The 21,764-nt window shown below is 26.6% G+C and overlaps 1 protein-coding gene and 1 long non-coding RNA gene across 2 annotated transcripts in view; both read right to left on the minus strand.

Annotated features, from left to right (window-relative positions):
* Positions 1-14,514: 14,514 nt before the first annotated feature.
* On the minus strand, positions 14,515-19,737 carry LOC142323694 (uncharacterized). Its single transcript, XR_012756153.1, has 2 exons — positions 17,531-19,737; positions 14,515-14,838 (listed from the first exon to the last, which is right to left on the minus strand). It is a non-coding gene; the product is annotated as an uncharacterized LOC142323694 (long non-coding RNA).
* A 329-nt stretch (positions 19,738-20,066) lies between these two features.
* LOC142323695 (uncharacterized) overlaps positions 20,067-21,764 on the minus strand; it is a 337,049-nt gene continuing 335,351 nt past the window's right edge. Inside the window, exon 4 of the mRNA XM_075363798.1 lies at positions 20,067-21,329. Coding sequence (XP_075219913.1) covers positions 21,137-21,329 — 193 coding nt within the window. The 3' untranslated portion in view covers positions 20,067-21,136. The remainder of the gene's footprint in view (positions 21,330-21,764) is intronic.

The raw sequence follows: 21,764 nt of genomic DNA on the forward strand, positions 1-21,764 counted from the left end.
AAACGTAGGAACAATTGGGTTCTTCCTTTTGAGATCTAACAATAATATAGTATAAAAGTGTCCATGACAACAACCAGTACATCATCTAAGAGATATATTACCATTCATGTTGAGCCGGTTGGTGCTGCACTTTAGCATTTACTAGTGCTGGCCGGCGAGTTAATCTAATATGACTATTCTATGTAAGAATCCTGCTCGACTTAAAAATCCCGTGTGGTCGCATTATTTATTTCATCCGGATGGACTGTTAGTGTTAGTTATATTCTACGCCAGAATCCCGCACAGTGTGGTTGTGTTTTCATTTCAGTCCAAGGGGACTCATAGTTACTTGATAATGTTCAAGTTCAATTATGACTAAAGTGTCATACATTCTTAAGTTTAATGTAACTATTGTAATTCAATCAAAATGTCAAGGGCGACAAGAAATTGAATATAACAATTCAAGAAGAACATAGCGTTACTTCATTTCATCATCTACTACCTCAACAAAAATACAGTCCACACTAGCTCTAAATTCTACCACATGTAAATATCAGTACAAAGTTTAATATTTCTACAATTTCTAGGACCAATACATGTACATTATAACATGTGTTTCTAAAATTAAATTTTAAATTTGATAATCATGATGGACCATGTTTTAAAAATGTTGTTTAAAAATCAATTACAGTACACTTTATTAAGTAGGTGAAATTTGTAAAACCTTTACCTGTGTAAGTTATAGATTCCCAAATTTATTGCTGTTTAGACCTTCCAATGTCAACAAACTTCTTGTAGGTATACATTCAAAATGAATTTGTTTTTGAATCCATTTAATATAATTCTGTTCTGATGCTATTACCATTCTCCCAACCATGTAGCTGAAATTCTCTTCAACATATTTATGACCTCCTAATTATTTAAAAATAATAATAATACTAGTCTATATGTTTAAAATGCTATTCTTTTATCTGAGGTTTTGCCAGTCAGATTTTAATAATTTTTGCAGTAACAAGCATTATATTAGATCTAGAGCAAAGTGGTAAACTAAATCCTGTACATTATGATTGCCTAGTGATACATTGAACATCTTAAGAAGTAGCCTCTTGAAAATAAATAAGAATGTTCAGAAACTTAATTGCATATTGTTAACATTTTTCATCTAATATTCTATATATAAACTAGCATCCCCATTGTGGCTTTGCATGTGCTATATGATTACTTGCGTTTCTCATCATGGTTAGGGCTCATCAGCCATTCCCATCTAGCCAGGGGGCTCTTTCCCCTTTGTTCATTAAAGTCGTGTTTTTGAGAATAATCATGATAAATAAAAATTAAATCAAGCTATTGTAATTTCTTCAGAGTAACAGTTTGGTCAGTACAGGTCTTGAAACTTTGAATGATCTGAAGAATGCAGGTTTCAAAATAGTCTCACCTCCATCTCAAAAATCGTAGTTATAACTGGTTTCTCATACTTTGTACAGGTAAAAATGTATTTTGCCTGGGTCTTACTGGTACCCGACAAGCACCACAAGGAGATAACCTGTACTTTGTTTCACTATTTTTTTATTTTATGTGTTTTTTAGTCAAGTAATCGGAGGCAGGTGCAGCCAGTCACATCGCACATACAGTAACAGAGGCTATGTTGGTCGAGTCGCTACACTGTAAATCGTTGCACCCCTTAAAAAATCAAAATTCAAAAAACCCAAAAATGATTTTTAGATATTTACCTGAGGAATATTTGCAAATCCAATCTAGTAACTATCTTGTTTAGTTTAGTTGGAAATTTGCAATCATTGTTCAAAACCTTTTTACCTGTCTTCACCCCTTTCAAGGTCACATTTTGAAAAATCTAGAAATAAGTTTTTAGATATTTACATGAAAATTACACCCACCAAAAAGTTGTATCTTCATTTGCCAACAAGAAAGTAAAAAAAAAATTCAAAATCCATTTTAACTTTAAACTCGGAATTTCAAAAAATCCTTAGTGTGCACTTACACCATATGAAAAACATGTATGTAAATTGTTATTTAACTTTTGTTACTTATAATTGTTATTCATCTTCAGTAGTTTTTGCTGGATGTTGATGAGTCAGTCAGTCAATCAGGACAAGTTGCTTTATAGGTACAGAAGACATGTAAAAATTAAGAAAGGAACAGTGGCTTTAACAGATATATAACTATACTAGGCCCATGGTTGGGCATTTTGTACAGTCACTGATTAGGAAACAAAAGTTTCTAGGTAGGTCTAGTGGGTTTAGTGAAGACAGCCTTAACTATACTATAGAAATACAAAGGATGAAGTAATTCAAATGTTTCCAGCTTGGCTGTATTCTGCTTATCATTCAGCAGATCTATCCATAAAGCAACCATGAGTCGAGAAAAATAGTTCAAGGAATTTTAAGAGCCCCTCCATGAAGTAGATATTTATCTCAACAATACATCAGGATATCTTTGTATCTTATTCTGAAATGGAGCAGAGCAGATATTACTGTCATTTTTGCTGTGTTGACCAACTACATACTGTTTCTTTTCAGATGCTAAGGAACCATTCAATCGGACTCATGCTTACCTAAGGAAGATGATAAACTACAGATATCTATCTATTAGGAAAAACTGTCCTTTTTCGCCAATATTTCCTTATCTTTGATCCCTTATCCCAACTGCTAGTTCTGTGAGTACAAGTCTGACTACTAAATCTTCTGTGCTGAGAATGCTAAAATTTGAATAGCTGGTGCAATCTTCATATATGTTACGGGAGGGCTTGTCTGGATCAGCTTGGTTACTTAATTTTTGCCCTATTTTTTGAAGTGTTTATCAGATAAGGGAGGGTCTTTCACTTCCAATAAACAATAACAAATGCCTAAGGAAAACACTTGCCAATTCTCAGAATTTTATGGTGTGTTAATTCAACTATTACTTTAGAAATTAATCCTCTTTGCACTTATGCCTTAGATTACAATTTAATCTAAAAAAAAGTCAAACTGCAGATTTCTTTATAAAATTTATATAATGTTTATAATATAAGTGGTATTTCTTTTTAAAAATACCTAATGAAATTTAAGGTTTATTTCTGATTAAGGTGTAATGTTTTAATAGTTCGCTGCTTGTTGTACTCTTTTTATTGCTTTCATCTTTATTTCTATTCTGGTTAAGAGGAGAAAAATTAAAATTCTGATATGTTTAACAGCTCAGATTTTTGAAATCAATATTAAAATAACAGAGTATAAAAAAGAATTCTAAGCAGGAATACAGGAATTGATAAAATCTTCTCAAATTGATAAAAAGAAACAAACAATTCTCAATTTATCAGTTTGATAGGGGTGATCAATCAATCAGTACCCCCTCCCCCATACATGGCATGCACGCGCACACACACACCCCCAAAGCCACACACACACACACACACACACACACACACACACACACACACACACACACACACACCCACACCCACACCCACACACCCACACACATACACACACACACACACACACACACACACACACACACACACACACACACACACACACACACACACACACACACACACACAAGGAATCAAGTCAATAAACATATCATGTATATAAATCTTTACCTACAAATTTCATACATTAGTTAAAGTTAAAATTTAAGTACTTTTTCAAATTTTGCTTTAACTTAAAATTGTCAACTATAGATATATGTAGTAAGTACACAAGTAAATGCAATAGAATATCATACAAGTAAATATGAGGTGAAACAAACCTCATTATTTTCTTGTTGGGATTATAGAGTATGTTTATAAGGTATATCCTAATAATGTAATACATGTGTTTTGAAATCATATGATAATTTAACATATAAAAAAAAATATCTTCAAAATACTATTTTAAAAAGTAAATACACTAAAATACTTTTTCAATTATTATGAATTTAATTTTAAAATCAATATAAAAAAAAAATTATTCATGTAGAAGTTTATTCATGCCCATCATTTTTTATCTCTATATATACATGTACCAAGTTTACATCCCAACTATGTTAGGAATTTTTTATATGCTACAGAATTCATTCCTCATCATACAAAAAAGATTAACAAGGAAGAGTAACTGTAATTGGCTAATAGCCTCTAGTTGCTAGAATGAATAAATAAATATAATCTTAATAACTTATAAACAATTAATAATACATAAAGAGAACTTTCTACAACACTAAAGGAAATAAAACAGATTTCAGTGAATTTGCTTTTTTTATTACAAGAATGTTACATGGTAATGGATATTATAATTTATATAAGTTCTAAAGTAATAAAAATTGAGAATATTAGAGCAATGAATTGAAATTTTATTGATAAGATATTTAAATCTATGCTAGGTGTCTATGTAAGAGTATTTTACTAGCTATAAAGTCCAACTGATGTGAAATTTTTACCCAAGTTCTTCTCCTCAGCAGCTCTGAGTTTCTTATGAGCAAATTATTTCTGGACCAAAAAAAAGCTGATAACCTGGACTTGACATGGTTGCAAGGTTTGACTCCTTAGAGTCACTACTCTTAATATCATTAATTCTTTATTATACTATTTAAACAATTTTGAATTATAACTTATGAAATAAAATAACATGACTAAATAATAAATAGGTAAAATTGAGTAAACCATAAGAATAATAAACCATGCTACACTTCCTGAACTATTCTCTACTAGTAATTGATCATTTTCTGTTTTCTAAGAATCAGATTTAGTTTGTTTTTCAACTCATAATATCAGTGTTGATGTTTTTTAAATTTCTACCTTTATCATTTTTTTTTGTTTAAAGCTTTTATTTCACAGTACTGTGTTCCAAAAATGTAACACCATCTTATTCACACAAACTACTTACACATGGTTAAATAAAGAAATAAATAAAATAAAATAAGAATGATCAACAAAAGAAGACATAAAGCCTGGAAAAGTGCATAAGATCCTGAGAAGGGAAAGGAAAGAATTCCTTACGAATCAGGCTACAGAAATGGAAGATTACTTTGAATGAAATAAATAACACTTCAACAAAGCTTTTAAATAAAAAATCAACTCATTCTCAGCCCCTAATATATGCTTCAAGAGGAGATCCTTTAGTATTGAATAATAAAGAAAACTGCAAAAGATTGGCAGATTACTTAAAAAAAATCTACTTAATTGTGAAATCTTGTCTCTAAAACTAGAGTTCCAAGAGGATGAACTACAAAACCTGTATTCTAGCCCTCCTACCAAGGAAAAAGAAATATTAGAAACCATAAAATCACTCAAAAATAATAATGCTTTCAGATAAGGTGGAGTGGTCATGGAATTATGGAAGCTGGTGGATGAAGACTTCATTCAGAAGACCAGAGGAATGTTTTAGAAAATTTTGGAAAAGGAGGATATTCCAGAAAAATGGAAGATAGCCTTAATACACCCACTATACAAGAAAAACTCCAAGACAGATGTCAACAACTATAGAGGTATTCCATTGTTGCCAATTACTTGCCAAAATACTGTCAAAAATGCTATTGAACAGATTAAAACCCCAAATAGATCACAAAATAGGGCAGTATCAAGTAGGCTTTAGAAAAGTATGATCATGTCTAGATTTTGAAATTAATTCCAAAATACTATGTATCCAGGAATAAACCTATCTTCATACCTTTCATTGACTTTCAGAAAGCTTATGATTCTGTGGACAAGATGACTCTTTTTCAAATCATTAAAATGTTAGGCATAAAACTTTCAACCTCATTAATGTCATACAAATGTCTCACAAACACAATATCTAAAGTTAAATTTATGGGAGAAATAAGCAAACCTTTCCTACTCATAACATGGTCGAGATGAGGTGTGGACTATCACTAATTCAATTCAACTTGATTTTGAACAAAAATAATGAAAACGTTTTGGCAGATGAATGATATGAGTGTGAAGATCAGATCCAAAAACTGAAACATCAAGATAAGTTGCCTAGCCTTTTCTGATGACCTGGTTCTGTTAGCTGAATGAAAGGAACACACAGTAGCATAACAGAAGAGTTAACAGGAACAGCCCATAAGGCAGGCCTAAAGTATCCTTTACCAAGATGAAAATCATGACATACAACAAATCATTCATACAAAAGACAATAGGGATAAAATACAGAAAGATAAATGTCAACAACCACTTTATGTATCTAGGAGAGATTATAAGAACAGGAATAGATAAAGTGTCAACTGAAAACAAAATATTAAATCACCAAACACATCCATAACAGGAAGAATCTCAAAGATTGCAAAATTAACACACTATACAAATGTAGTAAATTCAGTAATCTTATATGGCACTGAAACATTATACCTAACCAACCTCAAAAAATGCTCATGATTAAAAGAAGCTTACTTAGGAAAACTGATTGTCCAAAGGTAACAGAGGAAGGATAGACTTAAATCTATCAAGGAGATCTACCAAAATAATGTTCTAGGAACAGTGGTACGGAAAAGAACATTAAACTTCTTGGTGCAAATTTTTGAAGGCTGTGGAATATGAAAAGCAAATCAAATTACCTGAAACAGATGGAAGAGGACCTCCAAAAGATAGGCTTGAAAGAAGACGACTGTTGCAATAGATAACTTCTAAAAACTAATTTACAATATAAAAGTTCTTGTGGCAGAAAAAAGAACAGGAAGAAAGAAAACGGATAGTGAGCAAAATGAAGTTATGCCAAAAAATTAGAAACACAGCAGAAGAGGAAAAAATTAGAAAGAAGTGATACTTGCATAATTCTAAGTTGGCCTTCTCATATAAAAAAAATAAAAATTTTAATTGGTAAATGAAATGAAAGTTACAAAAATTATAAAAACTGAAGTAATGTACTGTAAAGTATAAACAAGTGTAATGTAAATCATTATGAACTGAATTACTATATTTTTCAATTTTTAATATAATCTTTATTAAAATGTATCATTTAGTCTTTTATAAAATGTTATGACTCATTAAAACTAATTTTTAAATTAAATTAAGTCTCTAACATTAAAAAAAGGGAAATTCATTTTCTAATCCTATTTATTATTTTTACCTCAATCTTTTATCTAGAGGTTGTATTTAAGTGACAAGTCCAAATTAATGGATTTGTACTACTACATTGATCTAAACATCTAAATACTTGGTTAATATTATGTGGTTATTAAAGAATTTGTATCAGATTTCTTATCAAGTCTCTAACAAAATGTATGATTTACAAACTGTTTTTATCTCTGTCAACATCCTCTACTTTTTCTTATTGTTACAATAACCTTTAATGAATTACATAAATATAAACTTTTTTTAATAGAACAGATATTTGTTCAACAAATATCCATTTTAAAGAGATTCTAGACAATTTTCTTCTTGTTCTACTTAGCACATCATATGCAAAAGATGTATATAAAAATTTAAATGGTTCTATAAATTTTGTATAAATGATTTTTTACAAGTAAAAATTTACGGGTTTGTAACAGGGTTTCAGGCAGTAGTTCTTTAAAAATAATATACACTGGCATGGTTTATCTACCTATAGATTACTTTGTACTGCTAGATTAAGACATGATCATAATCTAGATCTAAAAATATTGCCATCAAAACTGGTTATTATTTAAATGTCTAATAATGCACTTGTTTATTTATAAAAATTAAATTTTCTATAGCAATCATTTGAAATTTATCACCTAATAAAGAATAAAACTAATAAATTTTGCAAACTGAAAAAAAAATACATGACAATAATGAAATGCATTTTGCGTGCCTGATAGTATATGGGTTGTCAAATATAAATATGATTAACATCATTTAATTTAACCAGTGTATGTTGTTCACAATCAAATAAGGAAAAATGATGTAATATCCAGCTTCTATATTTTATTTAATTTACAGATTTACATGCATGGAAACATTTAATTCAAACAAAGATCAGTACAAATAATAAGAATTTTAGAATAAATATTTTAAAACTAAAGCTAATATTGAATACAATTTACAGTAAAATACATTGAGTTCTAATACATATCTTAATGTATTTGCACCAATTATTATACAAACACATCACTACACATTATATACATAATATGTACACTGCACAACATATTTCAACAGTACTTTAATATAGTACTGTTTAAGTATTTAATAATAATAATAAAAAAATAATATCCGATATTAACTTTATCAATTAATAGTTAAGTTACTTATTATAGTTATGGAAGACAATAATGTAATATTTAATTGAATATTTCAACTAGTTGTGGAAGACAATATAATAAATAAATAGTTAATGTATATTAAAAGAAATAAAAAAAAAATAATAGATATATATATATATATATATATATCTAAGTGAAACTTTAAATACAATAAAATTCACAAAGGTTTGTCAAAATTTTCAATTATGAAAACTATTTAATATTTTAATTTTGGTTATAAAAAAAAAAATCATTTAATGTAACACATAGATTGTAGATTTAATTCAGAATATTAAGTTCACAACACAAGCTGTGTGAGGTATTTTTGATTATGTATGTTTTATTTTTAAGATTTTTAAAATAAATAATGCTACCTGTTTACAGTATCTCTTTGTGTAACTAATCAACAGGATATATATATATATATATATATATATATATATATATATATATATATATATATATATGATATTAATTATAAACAATACAACATATTTCAAAAAAATGAAATCAACTACAGATGTGGTAAAAATGATGAAAGCAATATATAGTCCAAAGAATTTAGTTGGCTTCTGGATGACACAGCACACATTAACATTAAACTGCAGTTTTGGAAGAAATGTACCTTCACAGTGATATAAATTGCAATCAGCAAACATCAGTAAACAATTTATAACATTGTTTAGCATAAAAATAAAATTAAATGGATAATTGTGTGCAGTATGATATATAATAACATTAGGTCTAACATTTTTTTATGCTTTATACATATAGCACCAGAGTTCCAAGAGGAGTTTATAAAGTTACGATGTCTGACTTGTTTATATTATTTCATCTATAATTAATCAAAATGTTCTGTAGATTGTTATTCAAGTATATATATACAAATGTGATATACGTATAATGCAGATTGAAAAAGGAATTTTAAGCAGATTCTAAAAGAATTCTTTCCAGCAATTAGAACACAGACTATGAATCATTTAAATTCTAATAAATTTTGCAATTTTTTACCATACTTCATTAGATTTTGTTTTATTCAAAATGCTCATCTGTTATGACCAAAATTAAATTAAAGTTATGGGTTGATTTATGAAATTCAATTATGTTAATCGTTGACAAAAGTTTTTACTACTGTAATAGTAGGATTCTATTAAAATACAAGTTTTGTTATCAGATCTCAACATAAAAAAAAACCAAAGCAAATAGCAAAATATAAGAATACTTACTTTTTTATGCATTTGGTAGAACATGTGAACGACAGAGACGAAGGAGAAATACTGGATTCAAGACGTTTTTAAATCCTTCAGTTCATTAATCAGAAACTAATTCAGTATCTTTAGATTTGGAACTTTTACGTCTATGTTCCCTTACAAATACTGGTTGTATGAACTAAAATACAATTTTCTAATTATACTCCAGTTACTAAATTACATTAAGACAATTATTTATACTTAGTTTATTATATACATATCATCATTCTATAAATTATCTTGGTCTGACGGTTTACTTTTGTAATTTGTATGGAAAATCTAATTCCTTATTTGTCGTTTAATACAACATGCATGTAGGTCACCTGCTATACATATATGTAGAACAACTGAAGGTGGCTATTTAAATCTTTATGGCATTACTGTTCAGCTCATCAAACTAACATAGCTATTAAATTGAACAAATATAGGCTTAATGACTAATTTTAGCCTATACTGCAATAGTTGACACTTCTGCAATAAATTTTTATTTTCACATTGTTATTTTTGTGATATAATAAACTGGTGGAACCTGTGGTAATAAACAAAAATTTAGTAAATAAATAATTAAGATAAAATAAAAATAGAGTCAAACTGAAGGTTACTTATAGAACAACAAACTATAATGCTAAATAATAACTTGCACGTTGTTTTTAATCTAACCAAGAAAAGTGTGATTATCTATCAAAAGAGAGAAAAATATTTTTATTATATAAATATTTCTTAATAATTAAGTGAATGAATAAACTACTTTAATTGAATAAATAATTTTTATATGTTTATCACTTGTTTTTCTGTAGTTCTTGTCATGTATAATGTTATTATTATGATGTCATAATGAAATTCTTAACAAAAATTAATGAACAAGCTATATTCATTGTTTGTTATAAAAAAACGCATGTTTTATGATCATGGATACATGATCATGATGTAATTAAATATTTATTTATAAAAAAATTTAATTCTATAATGTTAATTTAAACTATGATGCCATGCTTAACCCATTAAGTCATTTATTTTTATTAGTTACTTATCAAGAAATTGACTTCAGTAAATTGTTTTAGTGATATTTGTGTTTTAACAACAAAATAAAGATAATATATATTTTCCAATAAGTTTTTTCCAATTTTGTGCAGGTGTGTATGAACATTCTCGTAATAAAGAATTTTTGACCGTCGTTAAAGAATGTCAACTACAGCATTCATGTTCTTTTAAAAGATTGTATACATAGTAAATATTGCTGATGTAATATGATGAAAATATAATTTTTAATAATTACAAAAAAATTAATACTTTTTCATTTTAGATATACCATTAATAGTCTTCTACAAGCAGACTGGTTCCTAGATTCTTACATGTTGTATGGTTTTTATTTTTGGAGGTTTTAGACAGAAAGTATTTGGCTTATAACAAATGCTCTTCTTGATGACACCAAAATGAAGATGCCAGCAGCATGTAAATGGACTATACCTATCCATTTATTTGATGTCTGAACATGATTGATGTTATTCAATGTAAATATAGTTACAATGTATTTACGAGTTAAATTCATAATATAATTACTAGTTTAATTTGGTTAAAGAAAAATTTGACAAACACAGGTGAAACTTATAAACTTGCTGCTGTTTATTCTATTAAGTACAAACATTAAGTTTATTGTTACATGATTAAAAAAAAACAAAAAGAAACAATTATCTTTAGATATTTATAACAAATATAACAAAAACTTGTTAAACATCTACATTTGCTATTCTATAACATAAAATAATACCATAAATAATAAGAATACATGGCATTTTGATCTTATAATAAAACTAGTTCAACACTGGAGGTGGGAAATTCTTAAACATTTGTAGATCCCATAATACCACAGGATATTAAAGTTATTTTCTACTAGTGTAGTTTTTTACTAGCCACAGGCATTCAGTTTTATTGTTCAGCATAACATAAGAAATGATAACTAAGAATGAATGTCGCATATCAATTTTTCCGTATGCAAGCAATGTACGTTATTACATTATCTATTCAATTACACTGTTGATAGATATTTAAGAGGACAGAGAAAAGTAGAATTTTTCAAAAAAATGTAAACATTAATAATTGTAGTCTGATACTAAATTAAACAGTTAATACTAAATTTTCTTAAATGAATTTATGATTGAAACTCTCTAACACAGGATAATTTTCAAGTTAAATATTTAAGTAATCCCTTTAATTTATGGAGTGGGGGTTACACCCTATGTAATTTTCTGATCCTATTATATACATATGAAATTAGAATAGAAGTAAAGCAATTATTTATATTTCCTCATTTAGTTAAAAATTATTCACTTATGCCAGTACATTATGCTATTGTTAAAAAAACAAATTGTCTTTTAAAATAATTTTCTAATAAAGAAATGAAAATTAAAACAAAAATCTATTTTAATATTATTATTTTTATTATTATATAATATACTTTTAAATATAATATGTAGTCTGATAAAAGTTTGGATTACACACTTTTTAACATTTTTTTATGAAGCTTGCTTATAGATACAATACACATAATTCTCTTTTGAAAAATACATAAATGATTAAACCAATAACCAGATAATTTGTTCCTGTCAACAAAATATACAAACAAATGCTTTTTTTTCCTATCTACTTTCTAAAAAACCTTATTATTGTGTAACTTAATTAAAATTAATTTATCATATATTGACAGAGAAATCTTTCAGTACATTTTAAATTGTTTTCTCAATGTACATGATTACAGTCAAGGTAACGTCTTCAAATCAAATAAAACTGCACAAAAAATTAAAGGACCAGTATAAATGTTGTAGAACCTCATATAATTAACTGGCTGTTGTACATGTGAATTTCTAGTTCATTCAGATTAATGTTTGTTAAATAAATTTGTACATGATAAAAATATTTTATTATATAAACAAACAAACCTAAATTACAGTATACAAATACATTTTAATTCTGTTGTTCTTTAATTATGCAGTATTTATTACATCCAAATAAAGCAGTAATTAATTCAGTTACTTTATTATTCTGTAATAGAATTCCTGAACAAGAATACTGGAAAACATTTGAATTGCACCTTGTTGTCAATTTTTTATAAATCACTAAGAATTTTCTTTTTTTTTAATTCTGTTTTGAAGATTTTGTGTTAGCTGTATTAAAAATTATAACAAAAGGTGATTTGACACCTCATCACATTTAGATTGTCAGTAATGATGACAAAGTAAATTTCTTCAGTCTAGTATGACAATTATTATTAGAGCTACTGTGTCAAGGTAAAAACCTTGAACTGGAGAAATAAAATGAGTGCACAAGAGAAAGTACTACTGTGAAAGTTGGCTGAAGAAAATAATGAAAATTATATAATTACACAAGTGAAATTGATAAAACTTTAATAATGTTAATTATATAGTTATATCTTCTTGGAACTATGCTGGTGAATGGAAAATTAAAAATGTAGCGAAAGGCAAACTTTAACCACTGATGAAGTCAGTGTCTTGAATGAAGATGTTTACAATAAGTTTTGTTCTCTGGAGTTGTTTAAATGTTTTTAAATGTTTCTGATTATCCAGCATGATATTAATGACGTAAAAGTATGATTATAAATAAATGATCTGAATTGCTGCAACATGACTGTTCAGAGAATAAGGTTGGTGAACAACAGAGTGAGATGACTGTAGTGAAGATGCAACCAGAGCAGCTGGAAACTATATTGTTTGAAACTAACTGAAATAAAACTTGCAATTGTAGATGTACAAAATTATGAAAAAACATATTAAATAAACTTTTTAAATATTTTGGTAAAATCAACATTGTATTATAATCCAATGAATGGTCTTTAACCTGCAGTCCGTCTAAAAGATTTTTGTGACTTGAAAGAATTTGTTATAAGATTTTATTTAGCTTGTGTATTTATAAAATATCTTTGAAAGAATTCAAGGTACTTACTTATTAACGCCACCACAGCTACAGCTTTATTTAAAAACAAAGTAGTCAATTGGATTTCGGTGGAAAATGGGCTGATATAGAGTTTAACATAGATTCAAAACAGTCTCTTTATTAATTTTAATAAATGGTTATTTATATTTATTTATTTTATAAATATAATTTAACCAAACTTAACCTACGCTCGCTAACCTTGACTAATTAACAGGAGTGTTTTGATTATTTAAATAATAAATAATTGCATGAATTTATTAAATAAATACTAAAAAAATTACTGTGTTAATTAGTCAAGGTTAGCGAGCGAAGCGAGCGTAGGTTAAGTTTGGTTAAATTATATTTATAAAATAAAAAAATATAAATAACCATTTATTAAAATTAATAAAGAGACTGTTCATTTCCCACCGAAATCCGATTGACTACTTTTTTTAAATAAAGCTGTAGCTGCGGTGGTTAATACGTAAGTACCAAATTAAATTATAAAATACAGGATATCAATAGTCATATCTTAGCTTGTTTGTTATTAGTCAAGTTTGTAATAAATAAATTGCAATAGTAAATGTCACAAAACCGAATTTAGTGAGTTCATAACAGTTTAATAATTTGCTCAGTCAAATTGAGTATATCTTGGCTTTCTTCTTAAACAAAACTTTTAAGTAAATAATAACAAATTATTACAGAAGAAAGAATTGAAACTTACACAAAAAAATGTTCTAATAAAAAATTTAGAAAATTTTCCTTAATTCAAATGTATATATATATATATATATATATATATATTGAGATATGGCCTTTAGACTTAGGATGGTGGTACACACCTATAAAAGCAACATAAAAATTTGTATATCTGATTAAAATATTAGGCTAGAAATGTTAGCCCCAGAGTAAAAAAAAAAGTTGATGACAACTGGTCTAATGTATAATGTAAATGGCGTTCTTTTTTTTAAAAAAATGGGGTTATTTTATTAAAGCTTCAACATTTTTGGATTATCGAGATTTTTGTTCATCGGATGATCTATTTAGTCAGAATAAATGAAGTTCTACTGGAAATAATAAACTTTCCACAACCATATGTTTATATCTGATCTATATTCATCAAGCATGCTTCTATAAATGTAATTTTATTAATAAAAAAAAAATAATAAATAAACATAAACCATTAAGAAAATAAAAATACAGCATTTATTAAAAAACAACAATAATAGTAATATTAAAATAAATAATAACTATAGTACAAATACAACAAACATCACATTTTTTACAATCATTAATAACAAATAAATACTTACAAATATCTGTTTAGTTATTGCTAATTATTTATTATTGCTTATAAGTACAGAAATGTACATAAATCACTGCATGTTGCGTACAACCTTGTCTACTAAATTTGTATGGTAACTGAGATGACTGAGTTCAAATGTGTAAGCTTTATGAGTAACAACAGTGATTTTTATATTACATGAATTCTAATGTTTATAGACAACTGTAAAATAAAATATAAATGCAAATAAATTGTAAATAAAGTAATATAATACACATTTTTAATAATATACTTTTATGAGCACCAGTTTGTTATTTCATACATATTAAGCAGAATTTAATAAAGTTTTATTCACCTCTTTAAGAATAATAATTGTTACTGTGTAATTTAATAATATTTTTATTTCAATCTCATCAGTAAAGACTACCTACATATAGTTTTATTTTTCATAAAAAAAAAAAAAAAAAAAAAAAAAAAAAACAAATTCATACCAAAATGGATGTGAATTTTTAAAGTTTCTTACAAAAATTTCAAACTACATGAGCTTGTGATTAGTGAAATAAGCCTTGTATTAAAATATGCTGTATTCATACATTTATTTTGGAAAGGCTTCATTTTGAATTATTTACCTTAGCATATACAAATGATATTTTCTTTGATCAGCTTTTTCATGAAATTATTCAAATAAACTGTGCAATAATACAACACTGAGCATTTTCACTTTTTTTTTGTTTAATATTTTTAAGTGGTCGTTATTATTTTTAATAATGACTGTTTTGCATCAGCAAACAGAATTTCTAAATTTATGAATAATTTTCCAAAGTAAAAAAAAAAATTAAATGGTATATAATAAATTAGTTATACATGTTTAGAGCTATATTATTTTCAGTTGACATTGTTGATAGCACTAAATACTGCACAGAAATAATAATGTAGTTATAATTTAATTATTTTAATCTTTTTTTTTTAAACACTGTATATACTTCAATTATTTAAAATTAAATTTGTTTTATTAGAAATGTCTTAATTTTCATAAGAGTTTGCATTCACCGTAATCAGTAACCTTATTTAAAAGATCATGGTACCATGATATCAATCTAAAACTTATTTTCTTTCTGGTTACTATAAGTCAAAACCCAAAATCCAGTTATCCAACCTATATAAATATTTTTTCTTAACACAAAATAAATTTTATATAGTATTTGTATATGAAAAAATGCCAAGCCTACAACAATTTGAACCAAGAAACCTGGATAAATTTGAACTTTCCTTCCTGGATGAAGAAGAAATATTACATCATTCTGCCGCAGAGATTGTCAAGTATATTACTCTTTAACTTTCAGAGAATTACAATTATTTGAAAATTATCTATGGTAACATAGTTAATATAAGTCTATTAAAAATCAGCTGTAGCATACTTTTTCCAATTTAAAATCTGTTAAGAAAGATAGAATGATGTGACAAACAACACAGATTCTATAAAAATATGTTAAAATTTGTAAACATTTTTGCATAGCCTACAGAACATAGATTAACAGTGTTCTTAGGTTAATACATGGCATCACTGTAATCCTGCTATGACAAGTAAGGCAAGTACTACTTATGAAACTTATCAATTTTTCATAATGAAAATTACTTTTATTATAGCACTTCAAAGAAAAGACAATTATTAAATTATGTAAGTAACAACAATCATTTGATATACAGAAATGTGGCAGAAAAGTATAAAATATTAGCACTGTATACTGTGACAAATAGTAATAGGCATAGCTCTTTTACTAAATAAATTCTGGTTATCTGAACTCTATAATTTGAAGTTGCTTAAAAAATGTTAATATAACTGCTGCTGCAGTTATATGTATTTAATTAAAATGATATGCAGTTAGTAATTATATGCTTATATGCTGCAGTTAATTAAAATATTGACTTTTATTGCAAAAAAATTACTAAATTAATATCACTTAAATATCATTTAAGAAATTTTATTTGATAGTGGATATTCAATTAAAGAATTCTATACCTAAATGGACTTTAGTAATGGCATATTCTACACATTTGCATGTGATTTTTAAGTTTTTCCTTTACTCTTCCTAAGTATCTAAAACTGGAATTTAAAAAAATTTGTTGACAGCAAACAAGAAGAGCATTCATTCTGCTGCAGAAAATGAATAATTTAATTATAACAACCTACTCCTACAATGACATAAACATTAAACAAAAAAATGTATGTCATGCTGCTTATTAGAATCTAATAGTTTTATTACCTATATATTATTAAGATAAGAGTAATTGTGGAAATTAACTTCTTTACATTGTAAATAAAATCTACAAATTCAAGTTATTATTCGTCGAAGATCAAATAACAGTGGACCTCAAAGTTTAGATTTTATTGAAAATAATATCGACATACTAAAGTATTAAAAATTTCTGAAAATAACGAGATATGTTAATAGTAAGAAATTCACAGCATGATATATTATCAGATTATTAATAAAATAAACATTACAATATTATAATTGGTGAGATGAGTAAAACAACAGTAATTTTTTTTTTTGGACGATTAAAAATGGGTTTATTGTAATATTAAGATTTTCATGTTAGCAAATACAAACATATTAATAAACGCGATTTTATAGATCTAATTCACATTACAAAGGAATTTTATCAACACTTTCGAACCACGATTCTAAGTACAGTCTTATCAAATCTGAAACTAACCTAACATTAATAAACGAATGAACCAATAATTATATGAAAAACATTTCTTCATTGTATGGTATTAAAATGGCCTACCCGTGGTTCTAGATAATGAAACAGGAGAGAAATACTGTGATTAATTTTCATTAAAAATGAATTAACAGCAAGCACGGAAATGTACTATTAATATAAATACCTTAAATATATCGTTAAATACCTGTGAATATACCACATAATGCAAAAAAGGATAACACGTATTAAATTATATTTTAAGTTATCTCATTTAATTGAACTTTTTTTAATGTGAATAATTCCGAATTAAACAGCAAAACCATTTTCGAAAAGAACAGTTATTTGCAACTGGTATTATTAGTCAGCTGTTTATTACGTCTTGCCAACCTAACAACCTGTTTAATAACTAACTACAGTTGATTAGCTTGTCTCGCGCATATTTATAAATTTACTGAGTGAAAAAAATTATACTAATGTAATTAGATATTTTAAAACGTTTATCATCACTTTTTTAAATACTGTATTCAAAATTCAGACGGGATTAGCAAACAAAAACTAAAAACATAATTGGCAAGGTTTAGACGCTTCATTTGAGTAGCATGTTCTAGGCAGTTATTTCATTATGGTTACAAGTTAAACTTGACATAAAACAACTGAAAACAAGCGTTACTTGGTTATAAAACTTTAACTAGAGTTTAATGCACAATAAACAAGACTAAAAACTTATGTATTTTTCACAATGAACACGAACGATTACGAACAAGCATGCACGCACACAAGCAGCATTCATATTATTGAAAGTTATATTTTCGTGTGTTTTTTTTTTTTAACTGGTTATATATAAGAAGGAAATATGATATCCAACTGATGGAAAATGTTACACAAATTACTAAGCCAACCATTGGTTCCCACAGTGATAAAGAGTTAGATAAAAACTCAATTATTTACCACTATTGTATTGTGATGCAAAAGTAAATCTAAAATCAACAGACCGACAGTACATTACTTTACAAATATGTACAAACTATAATGTTAACGAATAATATTTGATAATATTTAAACTAAATTAAGAACTGATGATATAGTGAAATTAAAATTTGAAATTAACAACTATTTTAAATAAATAATTTTGGATATTTTGAATAAATTTCTTTATGAAAAGGCATTTTTTTCAAATTAAAAAAAGATTAAAATTACTCATCATCTGTAACAAAAATCTCTTTAGCTGAGTAACAAATTCAATACAAAGATTTCTATTATAATTTATTGCAATGTTTCATACGTTCATTTAACTATATAATTAGAAAATAAATTATAAGTAGCTTACTCACGAGAAGCACAGTTCAATTCAGTGTGTAATGGTCAATAATCTATACAATATTAACAGTAACAACAAGAAATAAATAACATATCTTAGCAAAAAATTAACATTTATAATAAAATAAAAATAAATTGCTTGCACAAATAGTTGATTACACAAATTAGATGGTTTTCCACTAAATGGACAATGATTCATTCAGGCTCAAATTACAAATGAGCAAGAGGGATCTTGGGATGAGACACAATCTGACCTTTATAAAAAATTCCCATTCTAATATTCATTGATTTTATCACTTGTTATATACCAATGAAAGAATTAAAACAAAAAATTATTATTATAAATGGATGGAGCTAAATTCATTATTAAATTTTTTCATCTTGTATAAATTACATTTTATTTAATTATAGCTTTTACTGATATTTTTATATACATTTATTTGCAATGGGATTTGACTTGAAGGTCAAGAATAATGGGGAATTGGTTCTTCAGTTCTCATTCAGAAGCTTACATAATCAGATGTAGTGTGCAGTTAATTAATTAAACAGAAATATGTAATAAAACATATCTCTACTGAACAATGAATAGTTAACTAAATTAGTTCAGTCAGGAATATTATCCATGGACAGACACATAATAGTATAGAAATATCTTTATGTTAATGTAAACACCACATTTAGCATACATATATGCTAGACATTAATCTTTTTACATCAGTTTTTTTTTATAGAAAGGCAGGCACTCTCAGCAAGCTGTTTTTCACTACATAAGCAAACTGATATTGATTATTTATGTTCATCACATCTCAATTTTCATTCAAAAAATTAGAAAAAAGCTTTGTTAATATATAAAATATACTGAAATGAGTACGGTTCAATGTAATAATAATCAGAACTGCATTGGTATCTTTTCATATGTACTTTCCATAACAGTTTCCTAGAAAGATATGATGTTTATAAATAAAATTAATACAGTTTTAAAATAAACATTTTACTGACTAATTTGATATAATTTTGTAAGTTTCTGATGACAAGTCTAACACAGAAACAGACATAAATACCAAAAGTGCACACTAAATGATGAAGTCATAGGACCAGACCCAAACTGATTTAAAAAAAAAATAATTCTAATTTCTTCGACTTTATCACTTGTTTTGTATAAATTAAATAATTAAACAAACAAATTATTATTCTTAATAGATGGAGCTAATTTCAATTAGATCCATCCATTTAGGAATGGTCTAAATCTATATCATATCAATAAATTTATTTTTTCATTAAAATTCATTGGTAGAAAAATCTAAAAAAGATATTGTATATCTAAAAAAGGGGTTTGTGTAAATAAATATAACAAACTGTGATTTTATTGTTATAATAAATGCTAACTCAGGATGTTAAATTTACATGTAATTGCTATATAAGAAGAAAGTTTTAAAGGATTTAATTCATAATTAAAAACAATATATATAATGAAATACGTTGCAATAGTTTTACTGTATCAACAATTACTATTAATAAGGACTTCTAATTTTATATCACGCATACAGTGATGCAACCTAATCATACAAGTCATTTGTACATTACTAAATAAAACTTTTACAAATATATGTATATATATATATATATATACAGTATAAATTTGTTGAATTTATTTAATAATGTGGAAAATAGCATTTAATTCAAACTTTCACACATATAGAACCATATGTGGCATCTAATATAGAAATGGACAGTAAGTATGAACACGTATGGTTATCTAGTAAGAATGGATTTAAAAAACAACTTTACTGTCACAAAAGGGATACATTTTAACAGATTTTCAGTATGTTATTTTAACATTATGGAAACAGAAGCACCATTTCTAATTTTTTATCAGTGAAAAAAAATTTGTTGGTTAAATTCTATAATAAATAAGCAGAATAAAAATCATTTTACAACTATTTTTTTCTTCACTGTTCACAACAACAGGTTATGTTTAATACTATATGTTTGACTAATACTCTCAACAGACTATGAGTGTAATGACAACGATTCTCAAATAATGGATAAATATCCTAGACACAGACTCATAAACTAATGTAGAGGATCTGAACTAATGGTCCTATTTGGACTTGGACTAATCACATAATAAATTTAAGTATCCACTTCCTATATAAATGAAGATCCTATTTTTTTCAACAGTTGAAAAGATTTTTTTGATATCATGACTGAAAAAATTCTATTTAAGTTCTGTCCATTTAATGGAGCACCATTTTTTATAAATTACATTTCTTAACCTACTACATATAACTTTTATAAATAACAAAATATTGACTATCTGTAACATTTTATCAGTCAGCAGAAAGCGATATTACGAGTAGCAATTTCTACAAATATTTTACAGAAAGCCTTTAAAGCTACATTTCGATATCGAATGAGGAAAATAAAATTCCCAATAAAATCGTTGTCTTGTATTTGGCCGGTACAAAATTCTGTTCTGATAAACGAACATGTGTTAGAATGAAGGATTATCCCTCAAATGCGCTTGTTTTCTGTATTCATATTGCTGGCATTTTCCTCTCCATGATCTTTTAACGCACATCTTTTCTGGTTTCAAAACAAAACATTTTGTTTGAACAACGTTAAAAAACATCTTTCCGACTAAATGTGCTGTACCAGTATTTGCCATCTTCAAGCATGCTCTGAATCTGTAAAAAAAGTAAAATTAAAATTAGAACTGTCTACATAAGAAAGGCATATAATCAATAGTAGTGTAATTGGCTATATCATATTAATGTATGAAACAATATTTAAAAATAATATTGTAATGGAATTTTATATTTGGTAAATAAAATATTACGTATTAAAAAGAAACTGGAGGAATGCACTAAAGTTGTGGAAAGAGGCTTAAGGAAATTAGTTAAAGAAAAGCAGACATAGTTTTAAAGGAGGTGTAGAATAATTAATGAAAGTACTGGATGGCAGTAAATAAATTCAATTATCTAGAATCCATATCTAGGGATGGAGGGCTAAAGCTGAAATAAAGCATAAAATTCAATGTAAGATGAATTGGAGAGAAATAATCATAATGGTAAGAAACGAAGTAGAAAGACAGAAAAAAAATTTAATTGGATCAGGTTGAT

This window comes from Lycorma delicatula, chromosome 4 (assembly GCF_047948215.1).
Source record: "Lycorma delicatula isolate Av1 chromosome 4, ASM4794821v1, whole genome shotgun sequence".
In the NCBI taxonomy this organism is placed as follows: domain Eukaryota; kingdom Metazoa; phylum Arthropoda; class Insecta; order Hemiptera; family Fulgoridae; genus Lycorma; species Lycorma delicatula.